Source organism: Perognathus longimembris, chromosome 1 (genome assembly GCF_023159225.1).
Source record: "Perognathus longimembris pacificus isolate PPM17 chromosome 1, ASM2315922v1, whole genome shotgun sequence".
Taxonomy (NCBI): Eukaryota; Metazoa; Chordata; class Mammalia; order Rodentia; family Heteromyidae; genus Perognathus; species Perognathus longimembris.
Window position 1 is genome coordinate 103,448,143 of NC_063161.1, and position 26,622 is coordinate 103,474,764.

At 39.9% G+C, this 26,622-nt stretch overlaps 1 protein-coding gene across 1 annotated transcript in view; it reads right to left on the reverse strand.

The window, feature by feature from the left end:
• Positions 1 to 5,884: 5,884 nt before the first annotated feature.
• Positions 5,885 to 26,622, reverse strand: part of LOC125352476 (contactin-associated protein-like 3) — an 86,539-nt gene continuing 65,801 nt past the window's right edge. Inside the window, exons 17-23 of the mRNA XM_048347606.1 lie at positions 24,577 to 24,816; positions 23,238 to 23,468; positions 21,012 to 21,145; positions 20,124 to 20,211; positions 10,312 to 10,542; positions 9,902 to 9,970; positions 5,885 to 6,060 (exon numbers count right to left, since the gene is read on the reverse strand). Of these exons, the coding sequence (XP_048203563.1) occupies positions 5,885 to 6,060; positions 9,902 to 9,970; positions 10,312 to 10,542; positions 20,124 to 20,211; positions 21,012 to 21,145; positions 23,238 to 23,468; positions 24,577 to 24,816 (1,169 nt within the window). The remainder of the gene's footprint in view (positions 6,061 to 9,901; positions 9,971 to 10,311; positions 10,543 to 20,123; positions 20,212 to 21,011; positions 21,146 to 23,237; positions 23,469 to 24,576; positions 24,817 to 26,622) is intronic.

A 26,622-nucleotide genomic window follows, 5' to 3' on the forward strand; every position in this document is an offset into this window, starting at 1 on the left:
TTTCTTCCTTTCCACGGGCTTCTCCTGTCCACAGGCCTCTCTCTACAGGCCTCTTGTTCTCCACAGACCTCTGTTCTTCATAGGCCTCTCCCCTCTCTGAGGAACTCCACTTTCCACGTGGCTCTCTGTGGAACTCCGCTCTTCTCTGCGTCCTCTCTGGCTTCAACAGGCACCAGGCTTCGGACTTTCTCACAGGCCTCAAGCTTTTCTCGGCTTGGCTCCGCTCTGGTCCTCTCTGTCCTCTCTCCTCAGGCCTCTGGCTCTCAGCAGGCCTCAGTTCTACAGGCCTCTCCTCCCTTCTGGCCCAGAGCTAGGCCACTCAGGCCTCCATTCTCTGCAGGCCCAGTCTTGGGCCTCCCTGCGCTGCTCGTCGGCACTCCGGCCTCCTCCATCCACAGGCCTGGGGCTCGGGCCCCCTTTGTCCGCAGGCCCGGGCTGGGTCTCTCCTGTCGAAAGGCCCTGGCTCCCCTCAGGCCTGAGGGGAACCCGGGCACTGCTCAGCTCCATGAGGCACCTCCTGACACCTTGCTTTCTCCACGCCTTTCTCTTGCTTTCTCACCCTCCCCACCCCAGGTTATTACAAGTATCCACTGTGGGCTAGGGTGTAATACGACCTTCACATGGATTGGTTGAATTAATTTCCTTTAGAAAAATATACTAATATTTAAACATAATTAGTCTTGAACCAGGAATATTACTTTGATATGAGAAAATATTAAAAATTGTTTATTATTTCTTTGTGGCAAATGTACAAAGGTTTATATCTCTGTGCTCAAAACCATTTCAACTGGTATACACAAAAGCCTTCTTGTGTATCAAAGTGGGTTTGCTTCCTTCAATCCTTTGAGAATTGTATTTGTGAAAAGTTCCTGCTTTGGCCAGGTGGCTTGGCTCTTGTTAATTATATCCTATTCCTGCACTGTAATTAAGAACTCCTGGTCATTGAAATTTAGTTACATCCTGGTTACTGCTAATTAAACCACATCCTATGGCAGACAGCAAACCTGAGCTCAGCCAGTCAGAACAGAGGCAGGGCCTGCTGCATTAGGGATAGAAAGGACCAGCCTGCCAGCTTCCTGTGCTTGCTTGCCTGATTTTTACTGACTGTACAACCTTCTGATATGTAAACTTTGCCTTGAGAGTTCTTTGCCAGCTGGTACCCTTATTCCTACACAACACTCCTTCACCTTGTTCATTTAAATAAACAGATTGTAATATTATCCACCTCTGCAGCTGGGATAAAGTTCATGTACACATCACTACAGAATATTTTAAAAAATAGGCATAAAAGCAACATAATTTCATAGTTCAAAGCTTGTTCAACTTCTGTTAAAGTATTTCCCATATTTAATTAAAATATTTCATTAACAATCAGGTAAATATTAGAAATCAGAGAAAGTAGATAGATATACAGCACTGCAATGTGGCACAGCTATTTTGCTTCTCTCTTTGCAGGAAGTGTTGTGCAATTAATTCACTACCAATACATCTGTAAAATACCAGTTACCAAAGTGATGTGTTCTCTTAGCACATAAGATGATCATTTGTTAAAGCACGGTGATTTCTTGATGTCTAAACTCAGCCATGTATTAAATATATCCCATCTTGTTTGTTAAAATTTCCTCCAAGTTGCATGAGCCTTTAAGGCAAAGAGCACATAGGTCAGTCTCTAAGGTACTCTCCTTCATTTATTATTATATAGATACTCTTTCAGATGAGATCATGTCCTAATAAACCCATTGTGAGATAAAAACAGCATCAAAGGGGGAATTGCACATAACCTCCCAAACATCCTAACTTAGCAGCACAATGCTCTATGGGTCATCAGTTGCTTCTCCTGGGACCATGTGGCTGCAGGGAGCTGTTGCATGCTGCTTGCTGCTCACCTTCTCACAACTATAGTCCCAGTAAAAGGCCAAATCACAAAATTCCAAGTGTAGTTTCTACTAACTGTCCATTGCTTTCTCTCACAACATTAGAAAAAAAATCCGCTATAAACCAGGGACCATCAGTAAACAAGATCCTTTATATTTTAAAAATCATTCACTTAAAGAACTATCAATACTGGGCTGGGGATATGGCCTAGTGGCAAGAGTGCCTGCCTCGGATACACGAGGCCCTGGGTTCGATTCCCCAGCACCACATATACAGAAAACGGCCAGAAGCGGCGCTGTGGCTCAAGTGGCAGAGTGCTAGCCTTGAGCGGGAAGAAGCCAGGGACAGTGCTCAGGCCCTGAGTCCAAGGCCCAGGACTGGCCAAAAAAAAAAAAAAAGAACTATCAATACAAAGAACAGAACATGCCTCCCAGCCTCTAGGTTCATAACCATAGATAGGAATGACCAGAGAGTTGCTTCTAAGTAAGAGGTTATGGCACAGGGGATGGAATATTACTCTCATAATTACTTTGCTCATAACTCTCTGTTGCTGGCAGACTTGCTCCCAAGCATATCTCCTCTGCTAGCCACTGACCATGGTGACAATGAACAAGTGAGATGCTATGTGAAGGACTGGCCCCCATTCTATTGCCCCATGTAGGTAGAGATATGATTGAAACAGGCAGGGCAATGCGACCTGAGCCTGGCTGTAAACATTCTACTTCAGACCAGGCCTGTAAGGCTCTGAGGCCAAACTGTAAGGCCAAGAAAGGGTTAAAGTGGTTGGAAGACAGAACTGGACCCTGTGAAGGTCAAATTGTCTAGGCAAGACAGATGGAGGGCTGTTTGAACATTTAAAAAGTTTGACACTTTGGAAAAGGGCATACTTACCTATTCTTTGCCTGTGTCTGTAGTCACTTCCTTTACACTCAACTCAAGTAACTGCTGTTCTCCTCCCTCTGACACTATAAAACCCCTGACTGGAACCTCTGCCCCCACCCCCACCCCTAGATCAGCCTCCAAGCCCATGGGAAGGCTGGGCCCCTCACTGTTTTGCCTTGATAAACAGTCCTAGCCTGTTGAACAGAGTCCAGTTTTTTCCTTTTCCTTTCTCCTCCATTTTTCTAACACTATGAATTCTGCCGCAGAAAGGAACTGAATGCCACCAAAACACAGGGTGCAAAGAGCAGATCCTTTCCTAGCTGAGTCTCCAGATCCCTGGCCCAATTTGGCAGTTTGGCAAAAGACCTGTGAACCAAGGCCCAGATCCTGACTCATAGAAGTTGAGATAATGCATATTGTATTAAATATATAACAGTTTGTTATATAAATGCATGATAATTTAATTCTAATCAGAAACCATTAGAAGAGACAGGCTTTTGAAAAGCAAATAAAATACACAAGACATCTTTTGCCATTGTTAAAATACAAAAAATACAGAAGAGTAGATGTATACTAAAAGGTAATAGCAAGGTTAAATTTATATAGTTCCAAGTCTTCCTGTTGGACAAAATACGTTACCTAAATAGTACTTGGTGGGCATATTACAGGTGGGATACAATGAACGTAGGGCATTCTTGTTAGACTTATAGGCTACTGAGTGTAAATGCAGGTTCCACATGGTAGTAACAGTTACAAGAAAGCTACTGAAATAATTTCTGTGGTTAATACAAATATTTGGTTCTCCTCGTATACCAGTCTATCCTAGTCTGAAATAAACTTGTTGGTTTGGTGACTCTGGAGTAGAATGATACATTTAGGTCAGGTCACACAACTGATAAATTTCCTTACCATAAACTAATATCCTTTTGGGGGACTCTTACAAGTAACTAGATAGGGTGATAGATAACTTGGGCAGGGAGATTTTAACCTAAGTCAATTCAAAATTTAAAAAGAGAAATAGGGAGCTATGGTTCAAAATATTACTTTAATCCATAAAAAGTGAAAATAAAATCAGATAATACAAAATTTTTTAATAAGCTTTAGAAAAAGAGAATCACAGGACCATAAACACAAACTGAACAAGTATCTTATACTTAAGGAAAATAATGGTAAGATTATGTTTCAGTCACATGTGGGTATAGGTGAATATACTTGGAGTGTTAATGTAAGAGGCAACTTAAAAGATGTCTTGCTGAGGGCTGGGAATATGGCCTAGTGGCAAGAGTGCTTGCCTCGTATACATGAGGCCCTGGGTTCGATTCCTCAGTACCACATATACAGAAAATGGCCAGAAGTGGCGCTGTGGCTCAAGTGGCAGAGTGCTAGCTTTGAGCAAAGAGAAGCCAGGGACAGTGCTCAGGCCATGAGTTCACAGCCTAGTACTGGCCAAAAAAAAAAAAAAAAAAAAAAAAAAGAGTTCAAGGCCAGCCTGCACTAACACAAGACTGTATCTCAAATAAATAAATAAACTTAAAAAAAAAAAAAGATGTCTTGCTGGTCCCTGTGAATTAACTAAAAGTCCACCAACTTTGTCTCTGTGCTATTCTTTGATGTAGTCACCTTATAACCTTGTTGGGCTCCGGGAAAGAAAATATTCACTGGCAAGTATCTTGTGTGGAAGGTACACTACCCCCTCAATCAGGCAATGCTTCTTCTTATCATCGTAAAGAAAATAATCACAAGCTCAGGAGATCTCAAATCACACAAGTTGTTCTTGTTTTGTCCCAAGAGTAAAGTGATAACAATACAACCAGGCCATACTGAGGTTGTATGAATGATGCAGACCTTCCTCACCTCTTGCCCACATTCTGTCCATTTAATGAAAGGCTAATGTCTGCACTGCTGAAGACAGCTGAAGATGTACTAAAATGTCTTCCAATAGTTGCCATGTAACAAATGTCCTTTGTTGGCCCTTCAACATGTCTCCTTATTTGGCATATGGGGTTGGGGACAGACCTAATGTGAGTCTCCTACACTTTGGACCTGGTGTCTAAAAACCCAATTTCACTAACACAGTGTCTGTGCCTGGGCGCAGAAAATGCATATAGAAAACATAGAGCTAGAAAACACTACTTATTAGGTCATTAGGTAATCAGTATTAGAATCTCAAAAGACTATAATTACAAACTGAAAAGAAAAAATAAGCAAATTATTACATACTTAAGTCTTCTACATGTTTTGCTCTCTGTTCTTGTTTCCATAATTCAATAGTAAAGTTTCATAGCTTGCATCCAGTAATTATTTCATTACTAAAATATATACAAACTGATTTTTAAAAGGCACATCAGTAATTATGGAAAAAAATTGTAAAATTTGTTTTGTATTGATTTTCAGTTGCCAAATGTATTTTTGCCACTGGGCCCTAGTTTACAAAATTATGATCCAACTAAGATTGGAGGAGAAGAATTTTCTGTTTAGTAAATGTCAGACCGATAAAGGTTCAAAGAGGTGTCAAAGTAACACAGAACTACTCTGGAGTCCAACTTTGGTTTTTATAAACTCCTGTGAGACAGTGGTGTGTGTGTGTGTGTGTGTGTGTGTGTGTGTGTGTGTGTGTGTGTGTTGATTAATTGAAGATAAGAATCTCGGGGACTTTCTTGACCTGGCTGGCTTCAAACCATGATCCTCAGATCTCAGCTCCCTGAGTAGTTAGATTAAAGGCCTGATCCACAGGACACCCCCCTTCTGTGTGATGTTTTTAAGGAAAAGTAGAGCCATAGCTCAAATTATGTACTTATTTAAAATCCACAGTCATTAGACAAATTACGTTTTAATTTTAGAAGAACTTGTGAAGAACAGTTGGAAAGTGTCAAATAATGATTGGTGACCACACTTAGGTCTCTGCTACACAGTAGATCATGAAGGGGCCCTGAGTAGAGCCTTGCGGTACTTTGTCTGATGCCGGACATGGACAAGTTAATAGCTCTGTACACCCACAGCTTGGGCCCCAAGGATCAAGGCTATATATTCATCTCTTCAGAGTCTCTGTCTTGGGAAGAAAGTCCCAGGCATGGAAAGAAAGTCACAGTGATGGATAAATCTTAGCTGTCAATCAGAAGATACCCTTCTAATTCTCACTGACTATGTTGTGCACAGTGAGCTCACTTTTCAGAGAAGTTTCAGCCTCTGCTCCAGCTTTTTCAGTATCATCTTTGTTTTTGTGGTACAGCCATCTTTGTCGATAAATGTGCACAGCTATTGCAGCAAGGCAAACCAAGATAAATACCACTACTGCTATGGTACCTGGTGAGAGAAAAGAACAGAAGATATTGTCAGAGAGGAATTAGGAACTTAGACCAAACCATAAGGGTCTACCATGCCATCATAGCATTTCTTATTTCTAAATTTCTACAAACGGAAGCTGCTTTCTGCTTTCTATAGGTATATCTTTAGACTGAATTGGACTTCAGCTAATGCCTTCCCATTTAAATGCAAAAACACAACATAAATTTGTAGTCATGTCCCACTTAGCAATAGAACTAGTAATTCTAATTGTATGTGTGTAGTTCTGTCAGAGTAATAAGGTTGTTGTACAAACACTTCAATAAAATTTGACTTGGATGCTGATATACTATTGAATTACAATCGTGATATAGACAACACTCATCCCGCTGAGTCCTACAGATGTTGAGGAGCCGCTGCCTTCTAGGGTTTGTACCTTATTTCACCCTTTTGTTTACAGGACAGAGGTGAGTAGTTGTACTTAATGACATGCATAATATGTCACTGTGTGACAAAGATGGTAACAACTGCCTTGCTGTTAAAGCCAGCAGACAGTCTACAGATTCTAGGTACCAGCATCTAGGTTCTGACTCTGGACATGAACTAACAAAACACCAAGAGATGTCTACCAATAACCAGCACCTAAGGAGAAGTGTACTCAACCCTGAAGTAACCCACACATCCCTGGTTGACTCTTGACTTGCAGCCTATGTAGTCCTCCTCATTTCTACCTGCTAAGTAACTACAAGTATAAGCAGGACCCACCACCACAGGTGTGCTTCAGCTACTTTTATATATAGTTCTAAGGGCTTTGCTTTAGAACTATTATATGTAAGTGTAAAGACTGGTAAATATCCTAACAGTAATCAAGCTATTTGATGACAATTACTGTCAACATTACAGTAGCCCAGCAGTACATCCTAACATTCATATATGTGACTGGATGCTTTTAACTCTGGCCCACTTTGTTCATTGTTTCATTTGTTGGCTTTGTACAGTTTAATGAAGTCCTGAAATATTTAATCTTCACTCACCTTCAACAAAGGCTGAGATTATTTGAATGGAGACCTGATGCATTCCATAACCTCACTGTGAATGTGTTTCTGACAGATCTTCATGCCTGTCTTTCAATCTGTCTGGATGACCTCTCTACCCATCCACTGTGCTCCCTAAGTGCTCTGGTTTGCTGGGTTTTACTTTTTTTTTAGTTTAACTTCTTCAGTTTTTTCTCCTTTTGCAAGAAAAAATGATAATATAAAATACAGCATCCAGAGAAATTTATCTGTTGAAATAATTCTTGATACAGATTGAATATTTTACATGAATATGTAGATTTGGTGGGTTACGAAAAGGGATGAAAATCCTACATGAGCACCACACCGGAAGTGAATGTACTCAACCCAGCAACTAGCCATGCCCAGATCCAAGGCAGATACAAGACAAATGGAGAGACTGCTACACTCACCTGGTTATATCCTGTGATGTTCTGAGTTCTATTTGTTTATTCTATCTATCAGGAACCAAGCAAGTGAGAGTCCTCAGGGGACTCACTGGGGTGGACTCCTTCCCTTTGAAGTCCAGTTAATAGTATTCACCAAAAGCTCAAAATTCAAAGACCAGATCTTTTGTGCTAGAATCAGTTTCACTATTATCTCTGATCTCTCTAATATGAAGGTATGAACCATACAATTTTATTTTTCAGAAAAAGCAGTGTTTTATTGTGGGTAGGGTTTTGTTTCTATTATTATCTTTACATAGTTGTACAAAGGAGTTGTTATTTAACAAAGAAGTTTATGAATATACTGTATCTTCATGAGTAACTTCTCACCTATGATATTTCATAACTATGACTTGCATCTTTATTCTGAAAATACTGACCTCATTTATTTTAAATTAATTTTTCATTATAATGAACACTTCTACTAAAAAATAAAGCAGACACAATTTGAGATTACCACCTAATTTTTTACTAATAGTAGTAGTAGTAACTTTCCAAGCTTGAGCCCAGGGTCTGATGCTCAAAGCTAGCATTCTATCACTTTGAGCCACAGGTCCATTTCGAGTTTTCAGATGGTTAATTGAAGATAAAAGTCTCACAGACTTTCCTGCCCAGGCTAGCTTTGTACTTCAATCCTCAGAGCTCAGTCTCCTGAGTAGCTAGGATTATGGGCTTGAGTCACCCATATCAGCATTCAATTATCTTTCAGCTAAGTCATAAATAACATTTATTGGGTTTTGTTATTCATGGAATTGAGAAACAGAGGTCTCATTAAATATAGCCTGCATACTTAACTCACTGCAAAATTTAAAGTAGTTGAGAGAGAAAAGGTGAAAATATTTAAAGATTTGCTGACACTATAAAATGTCTGAATTCTCTTCTGTCTTTCATCCACATGAATATACCTGAAATGAGCATGTATGATGTGTGGATGAGGTGTACAGCCCTGCATATGAGTGCTGGGGCTTATGGAGGTCCCACCCAACTTGGAATTATTATCTTGTTTGAGAAAGCAATTCAGCGAGTGGCTTACAGTCACCTCCTCCTTACTATGCTGTCTGCAATAATGAAATCAAGAGAATATAAATTGTTAGGACCACCAGGGAACATAGCTCATTCCCTTTGTTTTCTCTCTATGTGAAGCAGCACATGGAACCCTTCCCCTTTGTTCGCTCTTGGTGCATGACTGCACGTGGACCTGCCCAGCACCTGTAACCCAGGTAACTGGTGCACCTGGGACATTGGGAGGTCCCCCAGGCTCTGCAGCACTTCCTCATAAGTGCAGTCATATCTCCTTTCCATTCTCCCCTAAATAATCTCTCTCTGCCATCAGTTCCCTCTGCACACGTACATCTGGTTCAGGCTAGATGTTTGGTTCTCCCAATAACCCCTCTTCTGCCTGATCCAGGTGGTGGTCTTCTTTTGGCAACATCTTATATAAACAACTTTGAATGAGAAGGGAGAATGTCATATTTGCAACTGAGGTAAATTCTGACTCAGGCACCATATTGTATACAAGATCAGGATAACATTTGATATTTATACTTGTACTTCTTCAACTGAAATAGGTCCCTTCATTCCAAAATATTTTAATATGGTGTTAAAATGAAATACACTGAGAGAAGCATGTAGACTCTGTGTGTGTGTGTGTGTGTGTGTGTGTGTGTGTGTGTGTGTGTGTGTGTGTGTGTGTTCTGGAACTTGAACTCAGGGCCTGGGTGCTGTCCCTAAGACTAGCTGTCTACCACTTGAGCCACAGCTTCACTTTCAGCTTTTGTAGTTCTTAATTGGAGATAAGCATCTCAAGGACATTCCTGTCTGCTGGCTTTGAAACATAATCTTCAATTTTATTCCTCCAAAATAGCTAGGATTAGAAACGTGAGCTACTTACATCCAGTTGACTCCCTGTCTTTTAAGACATTAAAATCTGAATCCTGTTTCAGACTGTAGGAAACTATCTGCAGACTTAGTACTGTGCACAAAGCACCACAAAAACACTTTGGGGGGGGGGTGTTAATAAGATTCCATTTACTCCACTAGTAAAATACAGCTAGCAAAAAACTAAAAGATTTGTTCTCTCCAGGCAGGAGAGCTACAGATTTTTAAGCATATGTAAAATCTCTTAAGGAACAGCAGGGGATATTTTTAAATGAAAAACTTACCAATATTCTTTAGTTTGGCAACTGTTCATTTGAAAGTGTTTTGGGGTGAAATATCACTTCCTTTTACTCTATTGTCACCTAAGGAGTAGGACTCCTTAAATTAAGTTGAACATCAAAGAATTTGCAATGTTTGACTTTGATCCTACTAATCTGCAGTGATTCTTATAGACATCTCTCATATTATGCCAACACCACCCTTTACTTCTGATGGCAGCAGAGTCCTTTGTATCTGCATTAACTAAGGGTTTTTCTTCATTGCTTGATCCAGAACCTACAGTAGGAAAAGGGAGAAAGAGAAAGAGGAGAACGCAGAAGAAATTTCCAAAGATTGGAAGAACTCACAATGCAGTGTGAAACAAAGAAAGGGAGGAAAAAAGAAAGGAAGGAAGGGAGGAAAAAAGAAAGGAAGGGAGGGAGGGAGGGAGGGAGGGAGGGAAAATGAAAAAGAAAGAAAGGAATAAAATAAAGCAGAGAAAGAATGGAAAGGGAAAGAAAGAATAGAAGAAATAAAGAAGAAGTGAGGAAGGGAAGGAGGGAGGGAGGGAGGGAGGGAATGAGAGAGGGAGGGAGGGAATAGAGGAAAAGAGATAATGAGCAGCTGAGGGCATGCACCTGTGCCCCTGATGAGGCTGGGTGTCAGTTCCCACGCTGGGGCGCCAGGCCTTGCCCCCTCCATGCAGCTGGTAGCAGCAATTACTGAGCCAAGGATGGTGACTCCGGCAGCTCCTCCTGGGCGCAGAGCTGCCTTCAGTGGAGTAATGCCACCAAAGCTCACTGCTGAGAGGCAGCCAGTGAAGCCATGTGTTGCTGCCAGTTGTGTGTCTGTGTCAGCTCCTGGGAGCTCTGCTGGCAAAAGGTGGGGACAAACAATCAGGACCATGGAGGTGTTATGTAGCTGAATAGACCTGCTGAAATCAACCACTCTTTGAGTTCCTTGTCTCCCCATCCTTCTAAGACCCAGAGCCAGTGGTGGCCTCAGTGACAAACAGGACAGTAACTTTGGCCAAGGCACTAAACCTTTCCCAGGTGCATCCAGTGCCTAGGACAGTTTGATTTTCAAGTGATCATCATTCCAATGCATTGTTTGAGGAACTTAAAGCCTTGGCAATGTGAAATGCCCCTTTGAGGGCAGCAGCCCTCTTGGAAATTTCCTGTTCATTTCTATAGGTTTTAACCAGATGCTGGTGACTCGCCCATGTAATCCTAGTTATCCAGGAGGCTGAGATCTGAGGATCACAGTTGGAAGCCAGCCTGGGCAGAAAAGCCTGTGAAATGCTTTTCTGCAATTAACTATCAAAAAAGCCAAATGGATAGCTGTGACTCAAGTGGTAGAGCACGCTAGCCTTGAGCAAAAAAGCTCAAGAGCACCCAGGTCCTGAGTTCAAATTCCAGGACCAGCACTAAAAAGTAGAATAAAATAACATTCTATAGGTTATTTTAGCTAATCAATTAATTATATTTAAATTAATTCTATCTAAATTAACCTTATTTAATTAACAATCAATTTTATTTGAATTGACTTTAACTTTACTCAAATTAATTAACCGGTCTTTTCAATTATTTTTAAAAGATCAAATAATTTAACTAAAATAATTTTAATTAAATTAATTGGTTTTATATAAATATTCCTGCAGATATCAGTGCTTCAATGCAAAACTTTGTACTCTTGCTTGGCTTTCTTGCTCAACTGGTGCTCTATCACTTGAGCCCAACCTTGAACTGACCTTTTGCTGATGAAGTCTCCCAGATTTTTATGCCACGTTGGCCTTGAACCATGGCTTTCTAGGTCTCACCCTCCACAGTAGCTACCATTACAGGCATGAACTACTAGGTGCCCCGCTAAATTCTGTTGGTTTCTCCAATCTGGCTGCCTGCTCATAGCTCAAAGGTGCAATCCAAAAGTAGGACCACTTCCTTTCCTCTTGACCTGGTGGCCTCTGTTCCCTTTTCCACAAACTCTGAATGGTCCTTTCCCCATTCTAAGGACCTATCTTTACCCCAAACAACAAAGTTGGTTATTATAAGACTCAAGAGAAGAGATACTAGAGACAAAACATCCCATTATTATTGATTTCAGTGATAATTACATTTGCCTTTCCTTGTGATCAGTGGGCATAAAATCTGGAGAGAGAAAGTTGTAGATAAACCTCAAGTGCTTAAAACTCTATCCTCTACCCAGCAGAGAAAGCTGTGTCAACATGCTGAGGATGCCTGGTCTTTGCTGACATTCCCCTTACCCATTCACTGTGAAAAATGAGCCCTTTGGTATTCTTTTCCTAACAACCAGCAAACAGCTACCAAGAATTCACCAAGTGTGCTGACTTTATAAGTGCTCTTGTTTTAATCATTGTAGCATAAATAAATGAATACTTTTATTCTTATTTTATAAGAGCCTACGGCTCAGAAGTTAGTAATAGGCCACTAAGGCTAGTAAGGCTAGTAATAGGTCACTAAGGCTATTTAGGTAGAAGAACTGGAATCCAGGCCCCCATGTTCACCCTTCTTTCTCAACAAGGTGTTTTTCCTTTTGTTCTATTTATATCTTTCAGATATGTTCATAATTGTTTATAATATGTTCATAATATGTTCACACTGAAATAATGATACGATCTTTTTTTAAAAATTTTGCCTATCCTAGGGCTTGAACTCGGGGCCTGGAAGTGTACCTGAGCTTTTTTGCTCAACACTAGTGCTCTGCCACTTGAACCAAGGCTCCACTTCCAGATCTTTGGTAGTTAATTGGAGATAAGAGTCTCATAGACTTTTTCTGTCCTGGCTTTCTTCAAACTATAATCCTTAGATGCTCCTGAGTAACTAGAATTACAGGCATGAGCCACCAGCTCCCCACAGGATCACTGTACTAGTCCTCCTGCTATAATAAATGTCCGTGCCTTTCCACAGCACATAGGTGTATTTTAATTAGTTAATAACCAATTTTTAAGCTCAAGTTGATTCTCTCAAGTCATATCTAGTCTGTCTGCCTGTCTTCTTCAGGCAGAAGATATTGATATATATTGTCTTTTTGGTCGTTATAGCTAAATTCCCAGCAGTCTTGATTTATTTGGAGATTTTAGTAACACTGCTGTTTTATCTCCATTTTTGGACAATATAACATAAATGACAGTGAGTCATTTAATTAGTTTTGTTATAGAAAATAGGCTTTGACAAAAATGAAAATGATTGAGGACTTAGAGAACTTAGATTTCATGACTAACGTTTTTTTCTGCCATTCATAAGCCACTGGATCTAGCTTTTGAACAGAAGCAGTGAAATTCAGAGGCCACTGCATTTGATTTCTCTTCCCACCAATTTCACCCAATGCAACTGTTACAAATGGTCACACTCCTTGGATTGTCCTTTGCTCTTACATAACAGGTAGAAGGCACCTGCTGGGCAAACTGTTCTACTCTTGCTGCACACACTAGCATCTACTTTAGTGTTTGTTATATTGGACATATACAATAGATGCAGAGAATACATAGTCCTATTGCTATACAGTTCAACTTGCTGTGAAGCACTGGGTGCTGAGGTCATTGTTAAAGTGTGACACTCTCAAAGTGTGGCCTGATGAGAATTTTTTTTTCCTGAGCCAGTACTGGGAAATGTACCTTTAGCTTTTTTTACTCAAAGTGGGTGTCCTACCATTTTAGCCACAGCTCCACTTCTGGCTTTCGGTGGATCGTGGAGATGAGAGTCTCACCAGCCTTCCTACCTGAGTTACCAGTAACATTTACTTCATCAACTCAGGCTAAAAATGAACTTCCATAGCTGACACATGCTACCAAGTTTCACTGTGTGTTAAGTTTACTGAATGTCAAGACACCAAGGCATCTAGGGACATCTCCATTGTTGCCAATAAAAGGAAAGAAGTATGCCAGATGTCAGATTCAAAATGGAGTGCCTTGTGTCAACCCTGACCAAGCAAGCCCAAGCAAATAAAGACAGCAGGTTACAAAGGTTCTCAGGCACAACTGCCTGGTAGTAACTATCACAAAAAGATTGCACCAGAGCCACAGCCATGCCCACCACAACCTTTCTACATAAGCAGCTGTGGAAGGCCATCTCCCCACTGTATGATCAACCTCAGATCCATATTACACCTGTCAGTCGTGTGACTAAAAATTGTTTCAAAACGCCTGTGTATTCCTCTTCAGTTTTGTCTTTTAAACCTTCTACTTGAGCTGAGCATCAGTGGCTCACATTGATAATCCTAGCCACTCCAGAGGCTGATATTTAAGGATTGTACTTCAAAGCCAGTCCAGGCAGGAAAGTACATGAGACTCTTTTACTTTTATTTTTTCATTTTTCTTTTTTTGGTCTGGAACTCGAACTGGGTACCTGATGCTTTCACTCACTGACTAGCACTCTACTAACTGAGCTATGTCTCCACTCCCTCCCAACCAAACTCTTTATCTCCATTTAAACACCAAAAATCCAGACATGGAGCTGTGGCTCAAGTGGAGAGTACAAGCCTTGAGCAAAAAGGCAGAAAGCTCAGGGATGGTGCCCAAGCACTGAGATCAAGCTCTGGGATGTTTCTCTCTCTCTCTCTCTCTCTCTCTCTCTCTCTCTCTCTCTCTCTCTCTCTCTCTCTCTCTCTCTCACACACACACACACACACACACACACACACACACCTTCCATTTGCCTCAAACTCTTTGATTATTCCCCTAGTTGACTATGGTATGTATACTGCCATTGCAATACATAGCAAATAAATATCCTTATTCTTTGTAGAATTTGTTTTGGTAATGGTATTCTTCTCTTAGAATTTTTTACATTGTCTCTAAGTTAAGAAAATATTCTGCTGCTTATACTCTTTGGAAGAATTTGCAGACTTTAATTACAGGTCTTCATCTTTATTCTATTCATTTCTACACCACTGTTTCAGTCTGTCATCCTTGGAGGCCAAATATTTTGCATCCTTAATCCATTTGGCTAGACGAGAACAGTCTCTTCTGAGGAAAAGTCAAGTGTGGTTGGAACTACTGAGCTTACAAACTGTTTGCTATGGAAACTATCTCTAGGAACAACTATAGGCAGGACATGATGTTTGCGTTATTATAAAGATAAACATCATTCTGATCCATATAAAAACTATGTTGGCCAGGTTGATTACCTGTGACTTTAGAGAACTTTCTGCGTTATACTTTCCTGGTAGACTTTAAGTATACTTATGTGAAAGGAGCTTGGGCCAACACAGAGATTATTGTAAATTTCGAAGGTGCTTTAAGAATCACGTCCTATTTTTGAATTCTGAAAATACATGTTTTTAGAGAAAGGTTTTAAAAGCCTTTGCTTAATATACTTGAGAGAATGTCAAGAAGAATCAAAATGGGAAGATACTGCAACAGCAACAAGAGAGTTCTTTAGGAAAGTTGAATGATTGAAAAAAATAACACCACAGCATAATTAAAAGCCCTAACTATTGAACACAAAAGTACAAAATAAAATAAAATGGAAAAGAACTATACAGCAATGTCTGAAATGAGGTCCACTAACATAAGACAGACATTAGACTAATTCATGAATTAAGGCTAATTTTGTGAAATTTTATTTTTAAAGATAAGTGAACTTCACCTCTGCAGATAGTGCTATTACCCAAGAAAGAAACATTACTAGTTCATTATATGTACATCTATTAAAGAATCTACTTAATATTGTGTGTGTATGGATTTATATGAGTGAATTTATATGTATCCATTATTTAGCTGTAATTATGAGCATTGTACACACACGTACTTGTGTGCACAGATGTAAAGTAACATGTAAATTTTTATTTATTTATTTATTTATTTATTTTTGCCAGTCCTGGGCCTTGGACTCAGGGCCTGAGCACTGTCCCTGGCTTCTTTTTGCTCAAGGCTAGCGCTCTGCCACCTAAGCCACAGCGCCCCTTCTGGCCGTTTTCTGTATATGTGGTACTGGGGAATTGAACCTAGGGCTTCATGTATATGAGGCAAGCACTCTTGCCACTAGGCCATAATTCCAGCCCCCAGTAACATGTAAATTTAAGATTTCTTGTCTCCATATTTTTCTCCTTTAGATGATGATTTTGCCTCTTCTTTTCCTTTTTCGGCAGTACTAGAGATTTAACTCAGGGTGCTGTATTTGCAAGGTAGTGCTCTACCACTCAAGCCATACCTCCAGTCTCTTGCAACATTAGTTACTTTGGAGGTAGGGCCTTGCTTCATGCCCAGGCTGGTCTGGACTGCTATCCTTCTACTACATTTCCCTTGTCATTAGAGATAATAGGCACTGCCCTGTTCCCAGCCACTATGCTTCCCTTGTACTTGGTAAAATAGCTGCATGCCACTGCTCCCAGCCACTGAATGAGATGGGGTCTCTTAAACTTCTATGCCTGGGCTTCTCTCAAACCATGATCCCCAAATCTGTGCCCCTGAAGTAGAAAGAATTACAGACATTATCCACCATGCCCAGTTGTGTCTCAGTTTCTATTGTAATAATTATCTAGTATTTTCCTCAGACAGGATGCATGGTTAATATTTGATCTTAATTTTTCTTTGTTAACCTCAGATAACCTTTACTTCTAATTCTCTAGATGGCTTACCAATTATTTAAGTTAAAATAGATCCAATTCCCATATACCTCTTATTTGCTCTCCTAGTTTTTCTCTCTTGGTTTTACTCTGTGGTTTGAGAAATTTTATCCACTATATTCCAAGCTACTATTTAAGAATAATTAGTGGTGGTTCTTTTCTTCACATCATTCAGTGAACTTCTCATAAATTATATTTTATACTGCATTTGTCTTCACTTAAATCTCCTTGCATTCCAAGTTTCATCCTAGTTACTTTCTGTCTTTGTCAATAATGTTTTAGGAATAGGGGAATGGCTTAAGTGGTAGAGCACTTGCCTAGCATAAGGAAAGTCCTTAATACCCCTTGAAATAAAAAGTGCTTTTCAGGGTTGAAAATTGTATTTGTTGTTTGCTCTTCCTCTTCTTCATCTCCATCTTTGGTGCTAAATTCCTTCTGGTATGGAATTATTATTTTACTTATCTTTTAACCTGCTCATTGGATTTCCATGAGTTGAAGATTTTTAAGTATTATGTGGGACCTGACCATGAAGAATGTATAGCTTTATGCCCCTGTAATTAGAAAGAGCCCTTCAGGCAAGTTGTTCATTCTCAACTCTACAAGGGACAGTAAGAATGGCTGCAATCAGGTGGGGTGCTGTCCACCTTCCTTTGGTATTACTGTTCTCTTTGCTTAGGATCCACAGGCTTCCTACTCCCACTCCTCACATGTCTCCCTCCCATACTGCTGTGATTTCTCCAGCCCAAGGTCAGAACTATCTCATTCCCATCCTCCTTCTGCTGGCTAGGCCCAAACAACCCTTACCCAGGATCACAAATGAGTTGAAATGAGACTGGAGGCAGAAAGTGTAGAACAGCCTGAACAGCCATTGTTCCAAACTAAGCACACACAGGAATCAGCATCAGAGCGAACGCAACTCTGCTTACAAAGACAAAGAGTATAAATGGAAAATTTCACCAAGGTTCCTTAGCTTTGACTCATTTTTTTGTCCCATCAATTGTAAATTAAAAAAAAAAAGGTAAGAAGGGTTTTAGGAGAATATTTGGTAGATAAATAGTAAGTAGCACTGAAATGGGTCATTGTTTCCTATCTTGAGAGCCCTGAGAAACCAATGGGAAGTCAGGGGAGAAGCACAGTTAAACCTCAAGCAAGAAGGGGATTCAAAGACTGAGTGGATCTTGAAGCAATAGAAGTTAGGGGAGTGTGGGCTGAGGGTGAGCATAACACCCACTGCAATTCTGAATAGAACTTCTTAGTCACTTTAAATACAAATTTCATGTTCACGTTTTCCCTTTGAAAAACTTCTATGATGGGGAATTGTGAGATGCCCAATGAACCAGGATGGGACATGCTTTATTTCAAAGCATGAATGAGTTTATTCAAGAGCAAGATTGGATGTGAGAGAGAATATGAAGGGCCTAGAGTTCAGGGGCCCTGACATGGAGCTGGGAATATCAAGGGGATGGAAAAAGCAAGCCTCTGTCACAACATTGAGTATAGTTAATGAGTCAAAATCAACAAACATGTAGAGTAATAAGGCTGTTATCAAGCAATAAGGATTGTTCACACGCGATTTAAAACGTTTTCATATTATTTAGTAATGATCGTTCTTCTGTTACTTGCACATGCAAATTCATTTGATTTAGCCATTCCCAATGTGTATGAACTTCAAAACATTATAATTTGACATAATTAATATGACTTTTGTTTGTCATTTAACTAACTTAGTTAAGGAGGCTGAGCTCTGAGGATCATGGCTTGAAGTCAGCCCAGGCAGAAAAGCCAAGAGTAGAACTGTGGCTCAAGTGGTATAGCACTAGCTTTGAGCAAAAGAAGTTCAGGCATAGTGCCCAGGCCCTGAGTTCAAGCCTCAGGACCATCATACAACCAAAAAAAAAGAAACCCACCCAAAACCTAATTAATAACTTAAAAATAAGTACTGAGGGGCTGGGAATGTGGCTTAGTGGTAGAGTGCTTGCCTAGCATGCATGAAGCCCTAGGTTTGATTCCTCAGCACCATATAAACAGAAAAAGCTGGAAGTGGCACTGTGGCTTAAGTGGTAGAGTACTAGCCTTGAGCAAAAGGAGCCAGGGATACTGCTCAGGCCCTGAGTTCAAGCCCCAGGACTGACAAAAAAATAAAATAAAATAAGTACTGAAAAATTTGGTCATAACTTAGGACAATGCTCTTTTAAAAGTTAATGGCTCCCTCTTGTGATCTATTTTAGTACATATTAGTGGAATGAATAGCAACTCATCTTTAAATCTGAGCACATGTCAAAGCTTGTTTTAACACGTAATAGCATCACTTTTACAATAATTTTTCCAACTCATTCTTTCACCAGAATTTTAGATATATAAATATTATTTATTTTTGACATTTGAAATGCAATGTTTTAAAACATGTATATGTTGTGTAATGTTCCAATTTGTGTAAGTATAAACTGTGTAAGTATAAAATCTGAAGACAAATTGGAATTGTTTTCTATGTCTGCAAAGGAATAACAGAATCAGAACAGAAACAATCTGCGTGTGTGCGCACATGCAGGTGTGCTGGTACTGGGATTTGAACTCCAGGCCTGGTCCTGGGTTAATTGAATATAAGAGTTTCATGGACTTTCTTGCCACAGCTGGATTGAACCATAATCCTCAGATCTCAGCCTTCTGAACAGCTTGGATTACAGACGTGAGCTACCATCATCCAGCTTCAGAAGCAATCTTAAACCTATTGAAAACATGAAAATTTGTGCTAGCTTTTGATTCAAGATTTGTGTATATAGGTAAAGATGAAATAAATGTTTATTATTTTATTAAACTGTTCCAGGCTATAAACTTCTTTACTAAATTTCAAGTTTCTTACAACCCCAATGGCATGCTTTTTGGATATGTCATTCTTGAATAAAAACATTAACATCTTCAAATCTGTGCTTTGTCTTCCACAACTAACTGGTATGAAATTTAAAGTTTATATAACTAACATGTATTACTCTACTTTTTGATTACTTATATAATGTATGTTTCCATCATCTACTGTATCTTCTTTTAAAGACATGAAGTTTAAAGCCAAATTGTCTCTAAACATAGTCCCTTATCATCTTAACTTATAAAGGGAAGCTTTCTATCTTGTAGTATGAACATTCATGAACATCATTCATTTCTCCTATAAGGCACTGGGAGTGACTGAGGGAAGAACTCTGTGTGTGTGTAGGGGGGGTGTGTTTGATTTTGTGTGTGTGTGTGTGTGTGTGTGTGTGTGTTTGCTTACTTTTGCTTGCTGACTATATTTGTTCTTGTGCACCTGGGAAAAAGGTCATGATTTAAAAAACAAACAAACACATATTCACAAATTATAGGTATTCATGGGATTCAGGTGGCAATATTTACTTGCTCATTTCTTTTTGCAAATACTAGGCTTTGAACTCAGGGATTCACACTCTTGCTCAGCTACTGTTAGCACTATACCACTCGAACCATATTGCCACCTCTGGCTTTTTGCTGGTTATTCAGAAATAAGAGTCTTGTAGATTTGTCTACTCAGGGTGTCACTAAGCCTCTATTCTTATATCTTAGTCTTCTGAGTAGCTAGGATTATAGAAGTGAGCCACATCATCTGGCAAAATGGTGATGCTTTTTTAAATATTATTTTAAATGACCAAGTTATTAAGACAACCAGCCCATCATCACCTCAAATATTTTAATTCTGTATTGAAAACATTCAATATCTACCCATGTAATCATAAATGAAAGATATAATATTCAACTCCTGATTGTATTCAATATGATATCAATACAATACCAATATAACTTCATTTCCCTAAGGCTTTATATGAGCACATCTTAGGTAGAAAAACACTGTTCCACTTACCTGAAGTTGCTCCCAACACAAGGCATCTGACAGCACTGAATTCTGCCCCTGATGACAGGATAGCTTGTTTCCTTGCATACTGGTCAACCTATTAAATGATCCACAAGAAGCAGACATCAAAATGTTAGCAATTTTGATGGAAAGAGTATTGAAATCAAAGGGAGGACAAGAAAAAGGAAGAAAGACAAGCCACATGTTAGTGCTATCAGAAAGAGATGATATAGAGTGCTATTCAGCAAGAGATGATATAAACGGACCAAATTCTCTCACAAATAATTTGTTCAGTTCTTCAAATTCCATTTCCCCATTTCCTCTATTTCTCTTCAAAGTTTAAATATGTATAACTAATGTAACTCACCAAGAAATATAACAAATTACTTAAAATCAAAAGGTAAATGGTTAATAAAAGGTAAATAGTTAATACTTTTAAAAAGTATATTCTCAGTTAAAGAAAAGCTTTGTGTTTGCAATGCTGTAACCTTTGGTTTTTTGAATCCAATGGGAATGGAAATATTGCCATTAGTTACTACGGTAAACTAGATACTTCTCTGCATGTAAAGTAAAACCAGTGAGGAGAGGTTAGTATTTTAGGACAGAACTGGAAATTGAAGTTGGGGCCATGTGCTCAATAGGCATTGGCTCTACCTTTTGAGTAACCTACCCAGTCCTGAGATAGGTATTTTAAGTGGCCAAATGTTAATAATAACTTTGACAATCTCATTTTAACAAGACATCTAGATTACAGGTTATGTTTTTATCAAAATGATGAAATAATAGTGTTCCATATGGGTCTCTATTATTAAGGTGTAGTATGAAATTTTTATCTTAAGTCCTGCATTCTAAGGGTTACTTTTGGTCACAGCAGGCACCACTGAACTGCTGTCTCACCTCTACAGAGACCACAGATGCTGCTCTGTCGATTTTCAAGTGGTGAAGCTGCCCATCGGCGAGGTTTTTAAAATCAAAGTCCAAGACGTCAGGCTCTTTGTGTCTGTCCAGCTTGTACTTTACCTGCAAACTTCCTGAAAAAGAAATAAATGGCATTTTAAATAAAAATAGAACTTTATCAAAACTGTCAAAAATCAGTGATTTTTTTTTAAACCAACTGATAGGTAAAACACAGGTACTTTGAAGCACATTAAGACAAGGGAATACAGTTTGAGTTCATTGAACATTTATTTAGGTAGACTGACATTCACTTTTGCTGGAATGATCACTTAGGAGCTCTTCCAGGAAAAAGTTCTGAATCCATTTCAAAAATTAGACCCAGCCAGGTGCTAGTGGCTCATGCCTATAATCCTAGCTACTCTAGAGGCTGAGACCTGAGGATCAAGGTTTAAAGCCAGCTCAGGCAGATAAATGCCTGATACCCATACTCCAATTAACCGCCAAAAACCCAGAAACAGAGATGTGGCTCATGTGGTTGAGTATTACCTTGAGGGAAAAAGCTAAGGGATAGTGCCCAGTGAGTTCAAGCCCCACTACTTGGGGGCAGGGGGATGAGTTAGGACCAAGACAAATCAGTTACAATGAACCACCAGTCTCGTTTCTAGCAATAAGCAGCCTCTTTGCTAAGTTCTCTGATTTTCTTTAATTGAATGCAAAAGATACAAGGTAAGCATATAAAAATTCTGAGTGAGTCTCCAAATATTTACTAATGTAATATTTATTAAATGTTAAAACCTTAAACAATATTGAATTAGCATTCTTTCTTTCTTTCTTTTTGTTTTAAGGTCCATTGCTGGGACTCAAACTGCTGCTTTCATTCTTCCAACTGAGCCATGCCTCTAACCCCAATTTCTGTAACTTATATTAAAGTGACTTATTTTAATGCATCATAAATGTGCTGATAGCATTTATATAATGAACCACATGATTTGCATAAGTAGGATTTTCCTCCTAATGTTTTTGTCAGAACTCCAGAATAGGGAAAAAGGAGTATCTGACATGTTATATCTGTCTCTCTCTGTCCCCTGCATGTGTTCAAGCTTCCTGAAGCATGAAACCAGGTCAAGTATATAAGCTTGGGAAAGCCCTTTGGCTGTGAATGTATAGCTTTTATTTTACCTTTTCATGGAGACATCACACTAGTGATTTTTTACCTTCTGATGGATAAAGAACAGTCATGGATACTGGCTTTTCTATATTCTCTCTCTCTCTCTCTCTCTCTCTCTCTCTCTCTGTGTGTGTGTGTGTGTGTGTGTGTGTGTGTGTGTGTGTGTGTGTGTGTGTGTTGGTCTTGGAACTTGAACTCAGAAAGTGGGCTCTGTCCCTGAGATTTTTAGTCTATCTGCCACTTGAAACAGAGCTCCCTTTCTAGGTTTTTTCCTGGTTAATTGGAACTAGGTGTCTTATGGACTTTACTTCCCTCCTGATCTGACATCAACCTTGGTGCTCACATCTCAACCTCCAGAGTAGCTAGGATTACAGAGGTTAGCCATTGTCACTCAGCTGAATTGTAGATTTTTTTTTAAAATTTTTTGGCCAGTCCTAGGGCTTGGACTCAGGGCCTGAGCACTGTCCCTGGCTTCTCTTTGCTCAAGGCTAGCACTCTGCCACTTGAGCCACAGCGCCACTTCTGGCCATTTTCTGTATATGTGTTGCTGGGGAATCGAACCCAGAGCCTCATGTATATGAGGCAAGCACTCTTGCCACTAGGCCATATCCACAGCCCCCTGTAGATTTTTTTTGGGGGGTCAGTCATGGGGCGTGAACTCAGAGCCTGGGAACTCTAAGTTTTTCACTCAAGGCTAGTGCTCTACCACTTTGAGATATAGCTCCAACTTCTGGTTTTCTGGTGGTTAATTGGAGATAAGAGTCATGAACTTTCCTGCACAGACTGGCTTTGAACCTTGCTCCTCAGATCTCAGCACCTCTGAGAAGTTAGGATTACAGGTATTAGCCACTGTCACTCAGCTTAACCACTGATTTTTTAACATTAATTTTTACTCCAAGAACTTGCGATTACAATGGAAAATAGCCCAACGCTAGTAAAATGCACACTGTGGGCACATTGCTGGCTGTCCTGGCTGGGAGGCTTGGGCACTTAGGGCTATAGCATGGTGGTCATAGTTTTCTAATTCAGCTTGTGGATGTAACACTGAGGATGCTCACCATGTGGAGTGAGGACAACTGCAAGATGTTCCTCGAAGAAAGAGCTCACGTAGAGCAGTAAACTGGGCACCCCTGTGGTTCGGAAGCTCAGGGTCGCAATTTCTCTGGTCAGGGTCAGCTCTTCATGAGATAAATCTGCTAAGGAGCTGGAGCTGTTACTGAAGGTGTTATTGTCACATTCTTGAAAATTGTAGATCACTGATGATCCAGTTTCAAAGTATGCAGAAATCTCTGGACAACACACAATTTTTGTTAAATCAGTACTAAGTGTAAGACATTTGTATGATGCACATTTGGAAAAAAAATCTTGTCTTAAATATTCTAAGAGAGAAAATAATAATGTCATTTTTTCTATTTTGTACTTTCATACATTTTAAGACAGAAATACTGTTTCTTTGATTTATATAATCAATATTAGATATAGATCACTAATTCTCTATGGTCCTTCAAGTCAGAATTTTTAACAATGAGCATTTTATTATTAATGTCACAAAAATATTTCAGTTTTGATTCACATAGAATTAAATTTCCAGTTTAAATGTGCAATTTGAGGCACTGCTCTCCTTCGGGCATTACCCTGAAGAAAGTAGCAAAGTACTACCAGTGCTAATAGAAGTAGTCACTGGCTTCTCAAAAATAATTCATATCTCCTTCCAAATCTTTGACATGGATTTAGGACAGAAATAATTGCATTTCAAATCATCACACAGAATTTTCCTTTCTTCATAGCATCAAATAAATTCCAGAATAATCTCCATGTAAGAGACAATTTAAAAGATGCTTTGGGTGGGTCCCGTGAATTATGTCAAAGCTCAGTATTCACCCTCCCTACCCCTCTTTATATCTGTGGCCTTAGATCTGAGCTATTTCCTGGGAAAACATCTAGTAACAAAAGGCAAACTGCAAACAAGCAATGCCTTTTTATTATCATCTTAAAAGAAAACAGCCAAAAGCTCAGGAAGATCACTGGTCAGAAAACTTGTTACTGTTCTATTCCAGTGGTAAAGCAATAACGTTTCCAGAACTCCTCTATAAAGACTGAGCTACTGGTCAAACAGGCTACACTGGTGAAGCACACTGTTTTAACTATATGTAACTTTCACCCCTTGTCCTCAATTCTCCCTTTTTAACCTGAATCCAAGGACTGTACCATGTAAGACAACTGAAGACATACTGAAGTGCAGTCTTCCCATCCCGCCATGTAATAAACTCATTTCCCCATGTCTCTTTATTTGGGATGAGTGGTCAGACCTAACTCGGGACTCCTGTCCTTGGAACCTGGGGTCTAAAAACCCAGTTGCATTCACACTTCCTTTAGCAGCTCCTCAGCCATACTCACCTTGTGAACAGAAGGGCCCGTCATAAGCAGAGGAGGCACAGTCACACTCAATCCCCGCGTGTTTTTCTCGGCATCTCCCCCCATTATGGCACAGATGTCCATAGCTGCTGCAGTGGCCTGCGCACCCAGGCTCCACTCCCGGTGTCACTGTGGCTCTCCCTTCCAGGTCCAGGGCCACCCCATTCAGCTGCAGGGACCTGATGCAGCCAAGGAAACCTCTCTGCCTGTCAGCCGTTCCCCCTACAAAGGAAGCACTGTTGCTGGCTCATGTTCCCCAAGCACTCTCAGGATTTCACCTCCCTGTCCACCTGAGACCTTGGATATCAGAAGCTATGATACTTTCCAAAAGTACTCAGAACAAATGCAAATTTGAAAATATAGGTTGTGACAAAATGTTAACAATTGTCAAATAGGCCAGACATGGTGGAACACACATGTAATCCTAGGACTCAGGAGGTAAAGGCAGGAGGATCACAAGTTAGAGGCCAGATAAGGCTATGTAGTGAGATTCTATTGCAATAAATACATACATAAATATATAATGTAACCGCATTGAATAAAATATTAACAAAAATGTTGTCTTAAAGTTGAACTTAGTAAATATTCTCAAATCATTTCTAGTTACATTTTAAATATTGTTACACTTCTTTGTAAAAAAAAAAAAAAAGAAAAACTCACAGCTTAATTTATATGCAATATGTCTGTTAAAAGATATGTACAGCCAGGTTTGGTGACTCACACCTGTAATCCTAGTTACTTAGGAGGCTGAGATCTGAGTATCTCCATTCAAAGCCAGCCTGGGCACAAGAGCCTCAATGAGACACTTATCTCTAATTACCTACTCAAAAAGCAGAAGTGGTGCTATGGCTCAAGTATTACACTAGCCTTGAGCACAAAGGGGCTCAAGGACAGTGCCCCATGCCCTGAGTTCAAGCCCTACAACCTATAAAACAAAACAAAGATATGTACAGCCAGATGCTGGTGGCTCACACTTACAATCCTAGCTACTCAAGAGGCTGAGATCTGAGGATCATAGTTCAAAGCCATTCTGGATAAGGAGTCCTTGAGACTCCTATTTCCAATTAACCACCAGAAAACTGGAAGTGGCACTGTACCTCAAAGTGGTAGAGCACTAGCCTTGAGGAGAAAAAAAAAAAAGCTCAGGGACAGTGCTCAGGCCCTAACTTCAATCCCCATGACTGATGGGGAGGAAAAAAATATTGCAGTTGAAAATTTGATTATATTGGCAAGTTTCTTTCCTAGGAAGACTCCCAATAATAAGGCTGTAAAAAAGGAATTTCAGGGGCTGGGGATATAGCCTAGTGGCAAGAGTGCCTGCCTCGGATACACGAGGCCCTAGGTTCGATTCCCCAGCACCACATATACAGAAAACGGCCAGAAGCGGCGCTGTGGCTCAAGTGGCAGAGTGCTAGCCTTGAGCGGGAAGAAGCCAGGGACAGTGCTCAGGCCCTGAGTCCAAGGCCCAGGACTGGCAAAAAAAAAAAAACACACACACAAAAAAAGGAATTTCAGAGAGATCAAAGGACATGGTAGAATATAATCCAGGAGTGGGATTGAATTTGAGGCCCTGGGTTGACAGAGCTTGTCCTGAGCCGGGAACACAATGATGAAGCATCAACTCTGTATATCCCTTTGTGATTTTATCTGGACCCATGTGAGCCTGAGGCAACAGTTCTCATCCGGGGACACTGGTATATTTTGGAGAACACAGAGCATATTGAAAACCAGAGATTTGGGCTCATCCAGGGATGAGTCAGGCCTGGAGAGCAGACTCCAAAATCTGAATTTTCAACTAGCCTCTTGAGCTTTAGAAACCTTTCCCGAGTAGAAATGCTAATTCTAAGGCAGATGTCCATACCAACTTTGCTCTTAGAAATCCCATTCATTTGTCCTCAGGACTATAAATCAGCGGGGGGGGGGGGGGGGGACTATATCAACTGAACAGCACTTTAATGATCTAAGTGAAGTTTCTATCAGAATAAGAGATGGCTGCACCTAAAGCTGGGTTTTCTGGAGCCAAGGGCC